Source organism: Mastomys coucha, unplaced genomic scaffold (genome assembly GCF_008632895.1).
Source record: "Mastomys coucha isolate ucsf_1 unplaced genomic scaffold, UCSF_Mcou_1 pScaffold16, whole genome shotgun sequence".
NCBI classification, from domain to species: domain Eukaryota; kingdom Metazoa; phylum Chordata; class Mammalia; order Rodentia; family Muridae; genus Mastomys; species Mastomys coucha.
The window spans coordinates 37,647,637-37,661,247 of NW_022196898.1; the positions used below are offsets into that span (position 1 = coordinate 37,647,637).

Sequence of the window (13,611 nt, forward strand, 5' to 3'; positions counted from 1 at the left end):
TAAGATTTATTTATTTATTTTATGTGTATGAGTACACTGTAGCTGTACAGATGGCCAAGAGCCATCATGTGGCTGCTGGTAACTGAACTCGGGACCTCTGCTTGCTCTGGCCCAGCTTGCTCCCACTCGCTCCTGCCCTGTAGCCCTGCTCGCTCTGGCGTAATACACTGTAACTGTCTTCAGACGCACCAGAAGAGGGCATCAGATCTCATCATGGATGGTTGTAAGCCACCATGTGGTTGCTGGGATCTGAACTCAGAGCAGTCAGTGCTCTTACCCGCTGAGCCATCTCGCCAGCCCGGGTTATGCCATTTTCTAGGAAATGGTAAACCTGTGAGGGATGCTTAACTGAATATAGCACACTGACTGTTCTTGCAGGGCCACAGATTGAGGGCCCAGCACCAACATGGAGCTCAGAACCATCTGAGAACTCGAATTCCAGCAGATCTGATGCCCCCTTCTGACCTCTATGGCATCCAACATGCACTTTAAGCCAAAACACTCACATGCATAAAATAAAAATAAGTCTTTAAAAAAAAAAGGTGTCGAGGCTCAGACTTTTAACCCAGCACCCTGGGCTGAGGTGTGAAAGATGAACTGAAGCATATGCTGTGCACACAGCCTTTCATTCAAGTAGCCCTGGGCTTTCATTCTGGCCCCATCACTGATTAACTGTGGTTTGAAGAAGACATCCAGTATTTTAAGATTAGCCATTGGTTTGCTTTAAAGACAGAGTCTCACCTATAACTCTCCGCCTCAAACTCACAAAAATCTACCTCCTTCTGCACTCCTCATCCCATGGTGGGATTAAGGATGCTCTCCACCACACCTGGCCTGCCTCTGTACCATCGTACCTGACTGACAGTCTTTTGCTGGAAAATGGGAATAGTAATACTCTATTGGAATATTGTGACTATTAAGTGGTTTAGTGCATATAATTTAGCCTTATCTCTTACATGTACTTTAATAAATGATCATTAGGACTAAGAGTGTTTTCCACTGTTCGCAACAGTTAAATATTTCTTTAGTATGTGCATGATATGGGAGAGGGTACTTATGCCACAGCACATGTGTGAAAATCAAAAGGAAAACTTTGTGGGTACTATCCTCTCCTACTTTTATGGGGGTTCTAGGTATCTAACTCGTGTTAGAACTCAGAGCTATCTTTGATGGCACTTGGCTTAATATTTAAAAAAAAATTCTTTCAGAATCCTTATGGTGCTTTTAATAAGAATGACTCCACAGGCTCATGTGTGTGACTGCTTAGTCACCAGGGACCGAAACTGTTTGGAAGGATTGGAAGGATTAGTAGCTATGGCCTTGTTGAAGGAAATGCTGAGGGTAGGTTTTGAGGTCAGGCATAGTCTTTTTGTGCCTGCGCTCTCCTGCTTGCTCGCACTCTCCCTCCCCCCTTCTCTCTCTCTCTCTCTCTCTCTCTCTCTCTCTCTCCCTTTCCCCCCTCTCTCTGTGCCTATGTATCAGGTTGTAACTCTCAGCTGTTGATCTAATGCTATGCCTGCTGCTATGCTCCCCATCATGGTGGTAATAGACTTATCGTTTGAGATTGTATGTAAGTCCCCAGTTAAATGTTTTCTTTCATAACAGTTCTTTGGTCATGGTGTCTCTTTATAGCAATAGCACAGTGACTAAGACAATCCCTCTCTTTTCTCTGTCTTCTTTCTTTCTTTCTTTCTTTCTTTCTTTCTTTCTTTCTTTCTTTCTTTCTGTTTTTAAGATAGCACCTTCCTTTGTAGCTCTAGCTGATCTAGAGCTCATTGTGTAGACAAACTTAGCCTTGCATTCACAGAGATCCTCTTGCCTCTGGTTCTTAAATTCTCAGAGTTCACTTTTAGGCTAGATTTATAGCTGTGAATAAGATACATGACCATGACCACCCATGAACAAAGAAAAACCTATTGTATACCCTAAACTATATATTTTGATGAATTTAATAGCATCCTGAGAAAATAAGGCACATAAAAACAACTTAGGGGCCAATGAGATGGCTCCACAGGTAAAAGCATTTGCCTTGCTAGCCCAGTGACCTGATTTCCATCCCGAGAACGTGTATAAAGGTATAAGCAAAGAGCAACTCCACAAAATTGACCCATGACCTCTATGTGCATCCATACACACATCATAAACACACATACACATCAATAATAATAATAAATTTTTAAAAAGAACTTTAATGGGCTTGAAAGTTAAAGCATTCACTGTACAAGCCAGAAACAGAGTTCATTTCAGGTCCCTGGAAACCAGAACTGGCATATGTGTTAAATCTAGCCCCCAAAGTCAAAGTCAGAAGCTCCAGTGAGCAACAGCCCTGGATCTCTACACAAGTGTGTACCCACGCACATGAAAACAAACATGGAAACTGGATAGGGCCTGGAAGTATAGCTCAGTAGTGGTAGAAAACTTGCCTAACATTTGAACCTCAGGATTTGAGGTCTGGCTCTCCCAAACAGATACACAGACAAATAAATAAAAATTAGGTGGGACCAATTCCTCTGTGGGACAAGTTTTAAAGTCATTGCTTCCTGCATATGAGGGTTTGTTTGTTTGTTTGTTTGAGGTTTTTTGTTTTGTTTTTTTTGAGCAGGTTTTTTTTTTCATGTAGCCCTGATTATCCTCGAACTGTGTCTTCAGTCCGTACTGGCCTTAAACTCACAGAAATCTGTCTTCCTATGCCTCCTTAGTGCTGGGATTAAAGGTGTGTGCCAACACTGTCCAGCCTTGTGTTCTTATAACAGACCTTTCTTCCCTCCTATAGAAGATGCATATAAGATCCGGATCCGCATTGATGATGAACCTGCCAATCTGGACATCCTGGATACAGCAGGACAGGTACTGAGCCCAGAACCATATGAGCAGTGTCCTCTAGGGCAGGGAGCAGGCTTCTGTGGACAGTATCACTAGTTTGTCTCTCTTAATTTTCCATGCTCTGCCTCAGGATAGCAGGTAACTGACATGCTGTTTCTTTACTCTAAAGTAGCCAGTGCGTATGTGGAATTGCACATTACAGCAATGCATTCTGGACCTTTGTTTCCTTTTAGGCAGAGTTTACAGCCATGCGGGATCAGTACATGAGGGCAGGAGAAGGATTCATCATCTGTTACTCCATCACGGATCGTCGAAGTTTCCATGAAGTTCGGGAGTTTAAACAACTGATTTACCGAGTCCGACGCACTGACGATACACCGGTGGTTCTTGTGGGAAACAAGTCCGACCTAAAGCAGCTGAGGCAGGTGAGGAGGAAGAGTCTGGGTATTGTGGGGAGTCGTTTTTTTGTTCTTTGGCTTGCAGATTACTTACCCCTAGATAGAAAGTGAACATTATCTTCTCTTGGCCTTGGATGTGTCCCTCTTATTAATTTCCTTTACTATAGGTAAAATTTAGATTTTGGAAGTCAGTACACAGGAGTTTAGACAGTTAATAGGCTGTGGCGTATACATGTAATCTTAGCACTTAAGAGGCTAGGCCATACATTTAAGGCCAGTCTGGGCCACATAGACCCTGGATTAGTTAGTTAATCAACAAACAAACAAGTGGCAATAGAACACTCACTAAAAAGAATCATGAGCTGTTTGTTTCCTAAATCTTCAGAAATGTTTGGATGTGGTTTAGTGGTAAGCTCCTGCCTAGTATACACAAGGACGTGAGTTCAATCAGGTACTGCAAAATAAAAACTTTTAAATTAATAAAAGCTAGGGCTAATAAGAGATCTTAGATAGTAAAACACTTGCTGTGTCTTATCAATCCAGTGGCCTAAACTCAATCCTAACATCCACATAAAGGGAAAAAAAGAGAACAGTTGCACAGAGTTTTCCATTGACGGTCATACATGTGGAGGGGCATGCAGGCCTCACTCACAGTGTACATACACAATAAGTTAGTACTTTAAAAATAATAAAAGATAATTATAACTTGAGGGTTGGAGAGCTAACAGAACAGTTAAGAGCAGTGTCTGCTCTTGCAGAGAACTGTGTTCCCTACCCAGCACCCGCATGGTGGAGCTCAGAACTGTCTGTACCCTCAGTTCCATGGTATTGGCCTCTGGCATCCATAGGCACTGGACATGCACATAGTATATAGACATACATGTAGGCAAAACAACCATACATAAAGTAATAATAATAAAATTATATACAAAAAACTAAACTAAAACTTAAAAAATAAGGGAAATGATTGAGGGTTTTTCTAATTTAAAAACAAAAAAACACGGTCTTACTTTGTTTTCTTGGCTGACCTGAAATTCTATATGTAGGCCAAGCTGGATTTGAACTGGCAAAATTCCATCCCTCTGCCTTCCAAGCGCTGGGATTAAAGGCTGCACCAAGCGATGCCCTTCAGTGTAGCAGTGATTTGAATGGAGTGGAGTGGTGGAGTGTGCACTCCCACAGCTGCTAGTAGGAACAGTGTATATCAGTCAGATCTCCTGGAGTGTAGGAAACCTTTGGGAGTCCATGTGTCCAACCCTCACTGCCTGGGGGAGAAAACAAGAAGCAATCTCGCTGTCTAGAAGCAGGTGGAAGAATAGCACTTCCATAGCTGGCTTCTGACAGGTCTGTGCTAGCTGGAACAGAAATCTCTCCTTTATGCTTTTCTTTCTTAAAAGTGGTAGTATAGCCGGGCCTTGGTGGCGCACACCCTTAATCCCAGCACCTGGGAGGCAGAGGCAGGCGGATTTCTGAATTCAGGGCCAGCCTGGTCTACAGAGCGAGTTCCAAGATAGCCAGGGCTATACAGAGAAACCCTGTCTTGAAAAAAAGAAAAAAAAGCGGTAGTTTAAAGAAAACTACCATTATCAATATTCATATTTACTTGATAACTCTTCCAAAAAAGTTACCTTGAAAGGCTAGGTCCTGGTCCCATCTTTAAAGTGATTGTAGGAGGGGCTGAGTTCATTTTGGATTTTGGTTTTTTTTTTAAAGCTAGGCATGGTGGTGTGTGCTTATAATCCCAGCTCTGGGATGGAAACAAGCAGATCCTTTGGGTTTGCTGGCCAGCCTCCTGGCAAGCTCCAGGTCAGTGACAGACCTTGTCCCAGAAAAGAAAAACCGCAGGCTGTAGGGTAGTTCAGTTGGTAGTGTCTGCTTATTGTTCAGGGAGCTGGGCATGGTGATGCACAAGGCAGAGGCAGGTGTATATCTGAGATTGAGGCTAACCTAGTCTATAAAACAAGTTCCTGAAAGCCAGGGCACACAGAGAAACCCTGCCTTGAAAAAACAATATAGCCAGGCAGTGGTGACACATGCCTTTAATCCTAGCACTTGGGAGGCAGAGGCAAGCGGATTTCTGAGTTCAAGACCAGCCTGATCTACAGAGTGAGTTCCAGGGCTATACAGAAAAACCTTGTCTTAAAAAAAAAAAAGAAAGAAAGAAAGAAAAAAATAAAAAACATTGTAAAGAAATTATACAGGAATCCCTTGGCTCTATCTCTGCATAAACCAGGCTCCCAGCACAAACCTATAATTCCATCACCGTGGGGGCAGAAAATTCAGAAGTTCAGAGATGTGCTTGGCTACCCTGGAATATAAGACTCTGTGTTTAAAAAAAATCTTGAGGATCAGATTGTGAAATCAAATTTCTGGAATTAAATCTGTATTTGAAACACTTGGTAACCCTAAAAAAAAAATCTTGAAAGTACACTAGAAGTAGAATCGTGTAGTGTGAAGTCATGTAGTACCCTCCTGTGTGTCTCAGGCACACTGGGCTGTGTATTCTGCTGGCACCATCCAGTGGGGGTTGGGGGATGAGGGGGAGGAGCTGTCCTGCTAAGAATACCCATTTACTCTTGTGACAGTTGTCACTGCCGCCTGCTCTGCACAATGTATTTTCTCCTGTTTGTACCTTTGAAGGTCTCCAAGGAAGAGGGATTGTCTCTGGCTCGAGAATTCAGCTGTCCTTTTTTTGAGACCTCTGCTGCCTATCGTTACTACATTGATGACGTTTTCCATGCTCTCGTACGGGAGATCCGTAAGAAAGAGAAGGAGTTAGTACTGGCCATGGAGAAAAAGGCTAAACCCAAAAGCAGCGTATGGAAGAGGCTGAAGTCACCATTCAGGAGGAAGAAAGACTCAGTAACCTGAGGGAAGTGGGCGTGCCTGCTGTGAACTGCAGTGCTCCTTGAGGCAGTCCAGTAACTGCAATAGTGAGCATGCTTCTTGCTCTCCTGCTGTGTGGCTATTCTAAACATCACTGGCGAGGGGACTTGCCTACTGGGAGTTGTCATTGACTTACTGTCTAAAGCCCTGTGCTAGGTGACTCTGACACATGAACTCATCAGGGCCATGTCTACTCCTTAATTGTCACATTAGAATTTGGTCGGCCATTGTTTTGGTTATGTTGCTGATGTAAATTTATCTGTGTAAATCATTTCTACCCAGGAGAGTATGTGTGCACTTGACTTAAGTTTACAACAGAACATTGTGTTGTATTCTCCCCACCACCCTTCAACCTGAACTTCCTGGTACTGTCTCACAAATGGACCTCTGCCTTGTGTAGCCACACACTGTGTGTCCTGGAGACAGAGCAGAGATCGAGTAGGGAAACTGGTGTGAAAGGTGAGCAGGCATCTGCGGAGTGGACTCCTGTGGTGGACCATGGAGTGCGGAGGTTTAGGGAGATCCTGCCATGTGCTCACACAAGAACACATAGCCGGAAACATGCAGGTCAGACCTGTGTTCCTGTAGTGAGCCCCAGAACTGCACATTTGACCCAAAGGCACTCAGGTGGTAAAATGAGACAGAAGCGTATTTCTCCCTGAACATGCTTGATTCTTCCTTCCGTGTCTGCCTTTCTTTACCTGTGCGACCTGGCTCTGGATCTGGGGCCATTGCTAGATCACTTGAATCTTACTGAAATCCTTTGTTGGGCTAGGCATGTGGCTCATGGCTGTAGGCCTACTATTTTTAAGTCTGAAGCAGAAGGACTACTATGAGTTTGAGGTTACCCTGGATTGCAGAATGAGAACCTGTCTCAGAAAAGCAAAACCACAAGTAAATAAAAACAAATTCTTTCTTAGGACCACTATACCACAGGACTTGTCCAGTTTTCTATCCCCTTTGAAAGGTCAGGCAAGGCCTGATGATTTTTAGGCCTGTCATTCATCTAATGTTATTGCCCAAACAGAAGAACTATCAGGAGTCTGAGTAAAATCGTAAAATCGTGTTCCCTTAACCTCCACAGTCCTTAGACTTGTGGCTCAAAGGTCTGTGATGCCTCTGTCCAGTGGAGCAGGCTTGAGCCTTTAGTCCTCACTTGTGGGAATTGGCTTCACCATCACAAGATTTCCTCCGAGTTGTCAGAGCAGCCTCAGCAGAGAACATGCCACTTGGCTTCTGTGTGTGGTTGAGACTACTCCTACAAAAAGCAGCATTAACCGTTAGTGGTGAACTCTCTGTCATGGGGTCAGGATCCTCTTGCTGTCTGAAAGCGCTGTGTGTGTGGCACATTCAGGAGAGCCACGATCACTCCAGGCTTGGGTGCCATCGGCAGTGCCTCTCGAAAGCTGCCACTCAGCTTTCCGCTCCCCACTGTCAGAGGATCCAGTGATCCTCTGGATCTGTGATCCAGATCCCACAAGGAGCCTCTGCTGGGACTTTTGAATTCTGGGTAGTTGTCTTTTGAAAATCCTAGTAACTGTTGCTACTATGCAAATTGTGTCTTAATACTCAAGCCATCAAAGCATCCAAAACAGAGACCATAGCACTTTGGAGAAGCAACAAAGTAGAAAGAAAGCACAGCAGCGACCTCTGAAGAGTATCTCACTGGACAAGGACTGTCAGGCTGAATGTCTTCACTGCTCAGGGCTCAGTCTCTGTCAGCAGGATGGTCAGCAGGGCCAAGCAAGGCACTGACAAGCCACAGTGATGGAAGATTGTCAAGGCCATAGAAAACCACTGCCAGAAAGACCTGTGAGAGAGGGGATTTGTTCTGTACGAGGAAGACTTCAGTGAGTGTTTTTAAGGCTAGCCCTGTCACACATTGGACCATGGATAAACTAGTCCCTTAGTTTTCATTGAGAATTGTATTCATGGTGCTCGGTAGCTCCGGCAGTGCAGTGTGTGTGAGCCGAGGGACACCTCAGTGGTCCACAAGCTCCAGGTCATCAGGACTGTCTAACCTGAAGGCATCAAAAATCAAATATTCCCTAGAATTTTGAGAAGATTCAGGGACAAGTTGAAAGGCACTGGAACTGTGTTGAAGCCAGATTTGTAATTACAAGTAACTATAACCGGTAGGGAGGTAAATTTTAACCTTGATATATTGGGAAAGCATTGCATGCCACCTGGGAAGGAGTTCTTCACTGGCACATTCACATAGGAAGGCAATCTGTGCAGCACAATACAAGATGTGTAAACAATGTGTTGGATTTTCTTTTCTTTTTTCTTTTTTTAACCTATAAGTGGGTAGAAATCTAGAATCTTTTTTTTTTTAAAGTACACTCAGAGGGCATGGCTTTACCTTCATTTTTTTTTTTTTTGCTTGTTTGTTTATTAACATGGTGAGTGCATTCCAATACTTTTTTTTAAAGATTTATTTATTTATTTTATGTATATGAGTACACACTGTAGCTGTACAGAGAGTTGTGAGCCTTCATCTGGTTGTTGGGAATTGACTTTAGGACCTCTGCTTGCTCCAGTAGACCCAGCTCACTCAGTTCCTGCTTGCTCTGGCCCAAAGATTTATTTATTATAAATAAGTACACTGTAGCTGTCTTCAGATCACCAGAAGAGGGCGTCAGATCTCATTATGGGTGGTTGTGAGCCACCATGTGGTTGCTGGGATTTGAACTCAGGACCTTCAGAAGAGCAGTGGATGCTTTTACTCACTGAGTCATCCGCACAAGCCCCATATTTTTATTTTTCTTTCTTTCTTTCTTTCTTTCTTTCTTTTTTTTTCTTTTTTTTTTCTTTTTTTGTTTTTTTTGGTGTGGGCGGGGGCGGGAGGTTACCTGAAATCTCAGTGCTCATATACAGGGAACCAGGCCCTCTAGCTAGTGTAATGGTGTCTTCCACCGAGACCAGGGAGATGGCATCCAGGCAGAAGTCAGAGAGGCTCTGAGGGGGGGGTGTTTAGGGACCTGTTGCCATCCCATTCTGAGCAGCAGGTTGCCTGGTGCTGGGAGAGGGTCTTCCAAATCTTTCAGCAGCTCAGGCAGCCAGAACAGTAGGGGGCGGTTCACCTCCTAACTCAGCTGGACACCTTGTCTGAAGGACAGGACAGCATCATGTCCATGGAGGATAGCAAGCAGCTCTTTACCACCCAGATCCTGAGGTGGAACAGCTGGTGTAGCCCACCATCAATAAAGCTTACAAGGCCTTCCTGAGGGCCCTTTCAGGTCAGAGAAATCAGATCCTAGCCACTGGGGTGTTGCTTTGGGGTCTTAGCCAAGAACCTGGCTTCAGTCAAGGTATCTTAGACCGTCCCCCTATAAGCAGTGCCACAATCCAGTGAGAGGGCTCAGAGGGTAAATGTGAGTGAGGTGAGGGTAAAGACTCACCCTCTAACTTGAGTGTGATTTCAAGGATCCACCAGGAAGTTGTCATCTGTCTTTTATAGGCTGTGTCATGTGCCCTGATCCCACAAAATAAATAAATAAAAGGTAAAAGGATGTTCAAAACCAAAAAAACACCAGCAGGGTGGTGGTAGCAGCACATGCCTTTAGTCCCAGCACTCCATGGGCATACTCTGAGTATAAGGCCAGTCTGGTCTTCAGAGAGAGTGCCAGGAGAGTCAGGGCTACACAGAGAGACCCTGTCTACAAACTGCCTTCTTCCTCTGAAGGGGAAACTTAGGGGTTCTTTGGAAAGTTGGTTGGATGGTGATTTGGTGGGTCCAACATGTGAAGGAACATTTCACTGAAGCAGACACAGGAGAGAGGATGTTCTACTAAAGCAAGCACATGAAAAGACACATGGTGAAGAATTCTTTGCTGACTACACATACGTATTAGTCCATCTTACATTTCGTGGTTGAGCTGCATTTGTCTGGACGCCATAGAGAGAGGCACACCAAAGGATTTCTGGTGGTGTACTGCAGTTTGCTGCTGCTTCAAAGGATTCTGGCTGATTGGATGCACATGCTGAAGCAAGAGCTGTGTTGAGGCCAGGCACATGAGGGACAAGTAATGTTTGGAGGGTCTAAATAGGACTCCACAGAGTGATGGACACTGTGTTTGGTTAGTGGGTCTTGCAGTTTTGCTGATCTTTGCTTCCCTGAGAGAGGCACAGTGGAGAACTTCTAGTGTTCCTGTTGGTCCCTCCTGATGACTCAAGCTGAGGCTGAGGCCTACGTGTCTCTGCCAGGTCATGTTGCTAACCCTCCTCTACTGATCTAGACTGCTGGTGTATCTATATGTGTTTGCGAGTGGATCAAGCTGCTACTGCCTGCTAACCTGTGAACTGAACTGCTGATTTCCAGACAACACAAATGGAAGTTGCTCCAAAGAACCTTTCTAAACAGGTCCACTTCCCCTGGATCCTTTCTTTTCCACTACCTCTGGTGGGTGGTGGGCTAGAGGGCCGGTTAAAGTGTTTAAGAACCATCACTAAAAATAGGATTTGAGCTGGGCAGTGGTGGCACACGCCTTTAATCCCAACACTTGGGAGGCAGAGGCAGGTGGATTTCTGAGTTCGAGGCCAGCCTGGTCTACAGAGTGAGTTCCAGGCCAGCTAGGACTACACAGAGAAACCCTGTCTCGAAAAACCAAAAAAAAAAAAAAAAAAAATTAAATAAAATAAAATATAAAAATACGATTTGAAAAAAATTAAAATTACATCCCCCCAAGCAGAAAGCTGGTTATAGTAGAGCACACCTTTAATTCTAGCATTCTGGGAGCAGAGGAAAGCAGATATGTGTGAGTTTGAGGCCAGCCTGGTCTACAACAGTAAGCTCGAGGGCAGCCAAGGTCACATTAAAAAAAATTGTTTTAATTTTAAAGAAACAGAGCCAGGTGTGATGATGCACAAGTATCATTCTACCAATTAGGGGGAGTTCTAAAGTTAGCCTCCCTGTGTAATGAGTTCAAGACTGGCCTGAAAGTATAAAAATAGAGGTAACGCTGGGCAGTGGTGGCCCATGCCTTTAATCCCAGCACTTGGGAGGCAGAGACAGGCAGATTTCTGAGTTCGAGGCCAGCCTGGTCTACAGAGAATTCAGGACAGGCCAGGGCTACACAGAGAAACCCTATCTCGAAAAACCAAAATTAAAAAAATAAAAAATAGAGGTAACCGAAGAAGCAAATTGAAGGGAGACTACATTGAACCCAAACTTGCATGTTATTTAAGTTTTGGTAAATACCCAATACATAATTTGTAGTGTTAGAACTTTGACAATATTATTTTTTTTGCTTTGTTTTGGTTTGGTTTTTTGGTTTTTCGAGACAGGGTTTCTCCATATAGCCCTGGTTGTCCTGGAACTCTCTCTGTAGACCAAGCTGGACTGGAACTCAGAAATCCACCTGCCTCTGCCTCTGAAGTGCTGTGATTAAAGGCATGTGCCTCCACTGCCTGGTTTGATTAAAGATTATTCAGTGTGCCCTCTGGATCTCTGGATGCTCTCACTGTACAAGTTTTATTTTCTTCCTAGTAATTATGAAATTTTGTGTCATTTGAATTAGGATCCAAAATTAGCAACCATGCCTTTTGGACGCAGTCCTTCAGGGAACATTTCTCTGGTGGAGTATGAATGATGCCCGTGCCTCTTGGTGAACTGTCTCTGCCGTGCGGTTCCCTGTAGCAGTATCTCACCATCAATATGAAGAAACCACTTGCCGAGGAGTTTTCTTTCCTCTGCTGCAGGGATATTCTTTCCCCTTGGGACAGTTGACTTGAGTTGACTTGCTTCTCGTTCTAGTAGGACCATGGGATCAAGTAAGGCCTGCAGGAATTAACACGGCCTTTAGCTCTTAGCAAAATATCGTCAGTCTCTCAAGCTTTACAATCCTGCTGCTGAGTTGGGAAGGCAGAAAACATAGCATCCTTAATAGAAAGCACTGCCTGAGCCAGGAATTCAAGACCACTGTAAGCAACATAGTGAGTTCCAGTCAGAAGGTAGAGTTGAGGTGCTGGGGCGGCAGCCTAGTTGACAGAGCAGTTGTCCTCTGTGAGGAGGCTCTGAATTCCATACAGCCAGGCGTGGCTGTGAATGCCTGTGCCTCCTGTGTAGGTGGTCAAGGCAGGAGGGTCAGGAATTCAAAATCATCCTCAGCTATATAATAGTGTTAAGGCCAGCCTAAGCAATATGGGACTGAGTAAACAAACAAACAAAAAATATGGGCATGGTGATACACACCTGTCACAGGCCAGCCAGTGAACCCCCACGGAACAAGGGATCCCTGAAGAAACCCAGCTGGTGGCATACATCTGTAATCTGAACACTTAGAATCAGGAGTTCAAGGTCATCCTGAACAACTTAGTAAGATTAGTCTGATTTTTTTAAAAAAAAAAAAATTAAAAACTAGGGACCTAGCTAAACAGAGCACTTGACTAGTGTCTGTACAGAGTACTAGGGCTCAAGCCTGGCACTGAAAAATAAAGAAATGAATGATAACATTGATGCTGTCACAAAGTTCAAGTAGTGAGTCAGGAGGTCTGGAAACAAGCAAGAAAATTTCTTTTTTTCCGGGGTGAGTGGGTGGAAGGTTTTTTCAAGATAGGATTTCCTTGTATAGCCCTGGCTGTCCTGGAACTCTCTGTAGACCAGTCTGGCCTCAAACTCACAGAGATCTATCTGCCTTGCCTCCTGTCATCCCAGCTGGGATGGGAACATGCTCCATTTCCTGCCCTTGCTGGAGATTTAGTGCAATATGCTCTGAGCCAGAACACATTAATTAGCCTCCTAACGTCTCTGGCCAGACACCTGCCCTGGGAGATTTGTGGAGGTGAGAGAACAAGAGCAGGACCATGTGGTCAGCATAAAGACTGCTCTCAGCCCCCTAACTGCATCTTTGCTGGCTCGGAGGCTTTACGTGCACCTGCTCTGAAGGATGTCAAGAGACTGGGAATATGCCTCAGTTGGTATGAACAAGAAGGCCTAGGCTTAATGTCTAAAACCCACATTTACTAAAACATGCATGTGGTGACTCCTACTTAATGCTGGAGCTGATGAGGCAGAGACGGGTGGGTTCTAAGGTCTTCGCTGCACGATTAACCTAGCCAACTTGTAGAGCCATAGGCCCGTGAGAGACCTTGTCTGAAAATACACAGAGGATAGGTAGACAAGCTGGCTGGTACGGAAAGCTGACCTCTGGACTCCTTGCTCACACAAATGTGTACACACAGAAAGAGGTACTTTAGGAGTCTCACCTAGATTTTCTGACCATGCCGACTTTCACTTTGCTATAGGAGAATTTGTGGGTCACTGCTGATCACCATTACCACATAACCCCAAATAATTCCCAATTCTAGGTTGGACCCAAATACTTCACACAAATTTTCTACCACTGAGTCATACCCCTACCTTACAATGTTCACTCCTTTTTGTTGCTTCAGTGCCGGGGAATCAAACGCAGGGCTTCATCAATGCTAGGCATGTGCTACACTATGGAGCTCTGTGCCTAGCCCTTGGCCAGACTTTTGAAACTTGAACTTAGGGTAGTCAGGA

At 44.5% G+C, this 13,611-nt stretch overlaps 1 protein-coding gene across 2 annotated transcripts in view; it reads left to right on the top strand.

Moving 5' to 3' along the window:
• Rit1 (Ras like without CAAX 1) overlaps positions 1 to 8,365 on the top strand; it is a 13,673-nt gene extending 5,308 nt beyond the window's left edge. For both annotated transcript variants that reach the window (XM_031374416.1, XM_031374417.1), the window contains exons 4-6: positions 2,774 to 2,847; positions 3,057 to 3,248; positions 5,862 to 8,365. In XM_031374416.1, coding sequence (XP_031230276.1) covers positions 2,774 to 2,847; positions 3,057 to 3,248; positions 5,862 to 6,092 — 497 coding nt within the window. In that variant the 3' untranslated portion in view covers positions 6,093 to 8,365. The remainder of the gene's footprint in view (positions 1 to 2,773; positions 2,848 to 3,056; positions 3,249 to 5,861) is intronic.
• Positions 8,366 to 13,611: the final 5,246 nt, after the last annotated feature.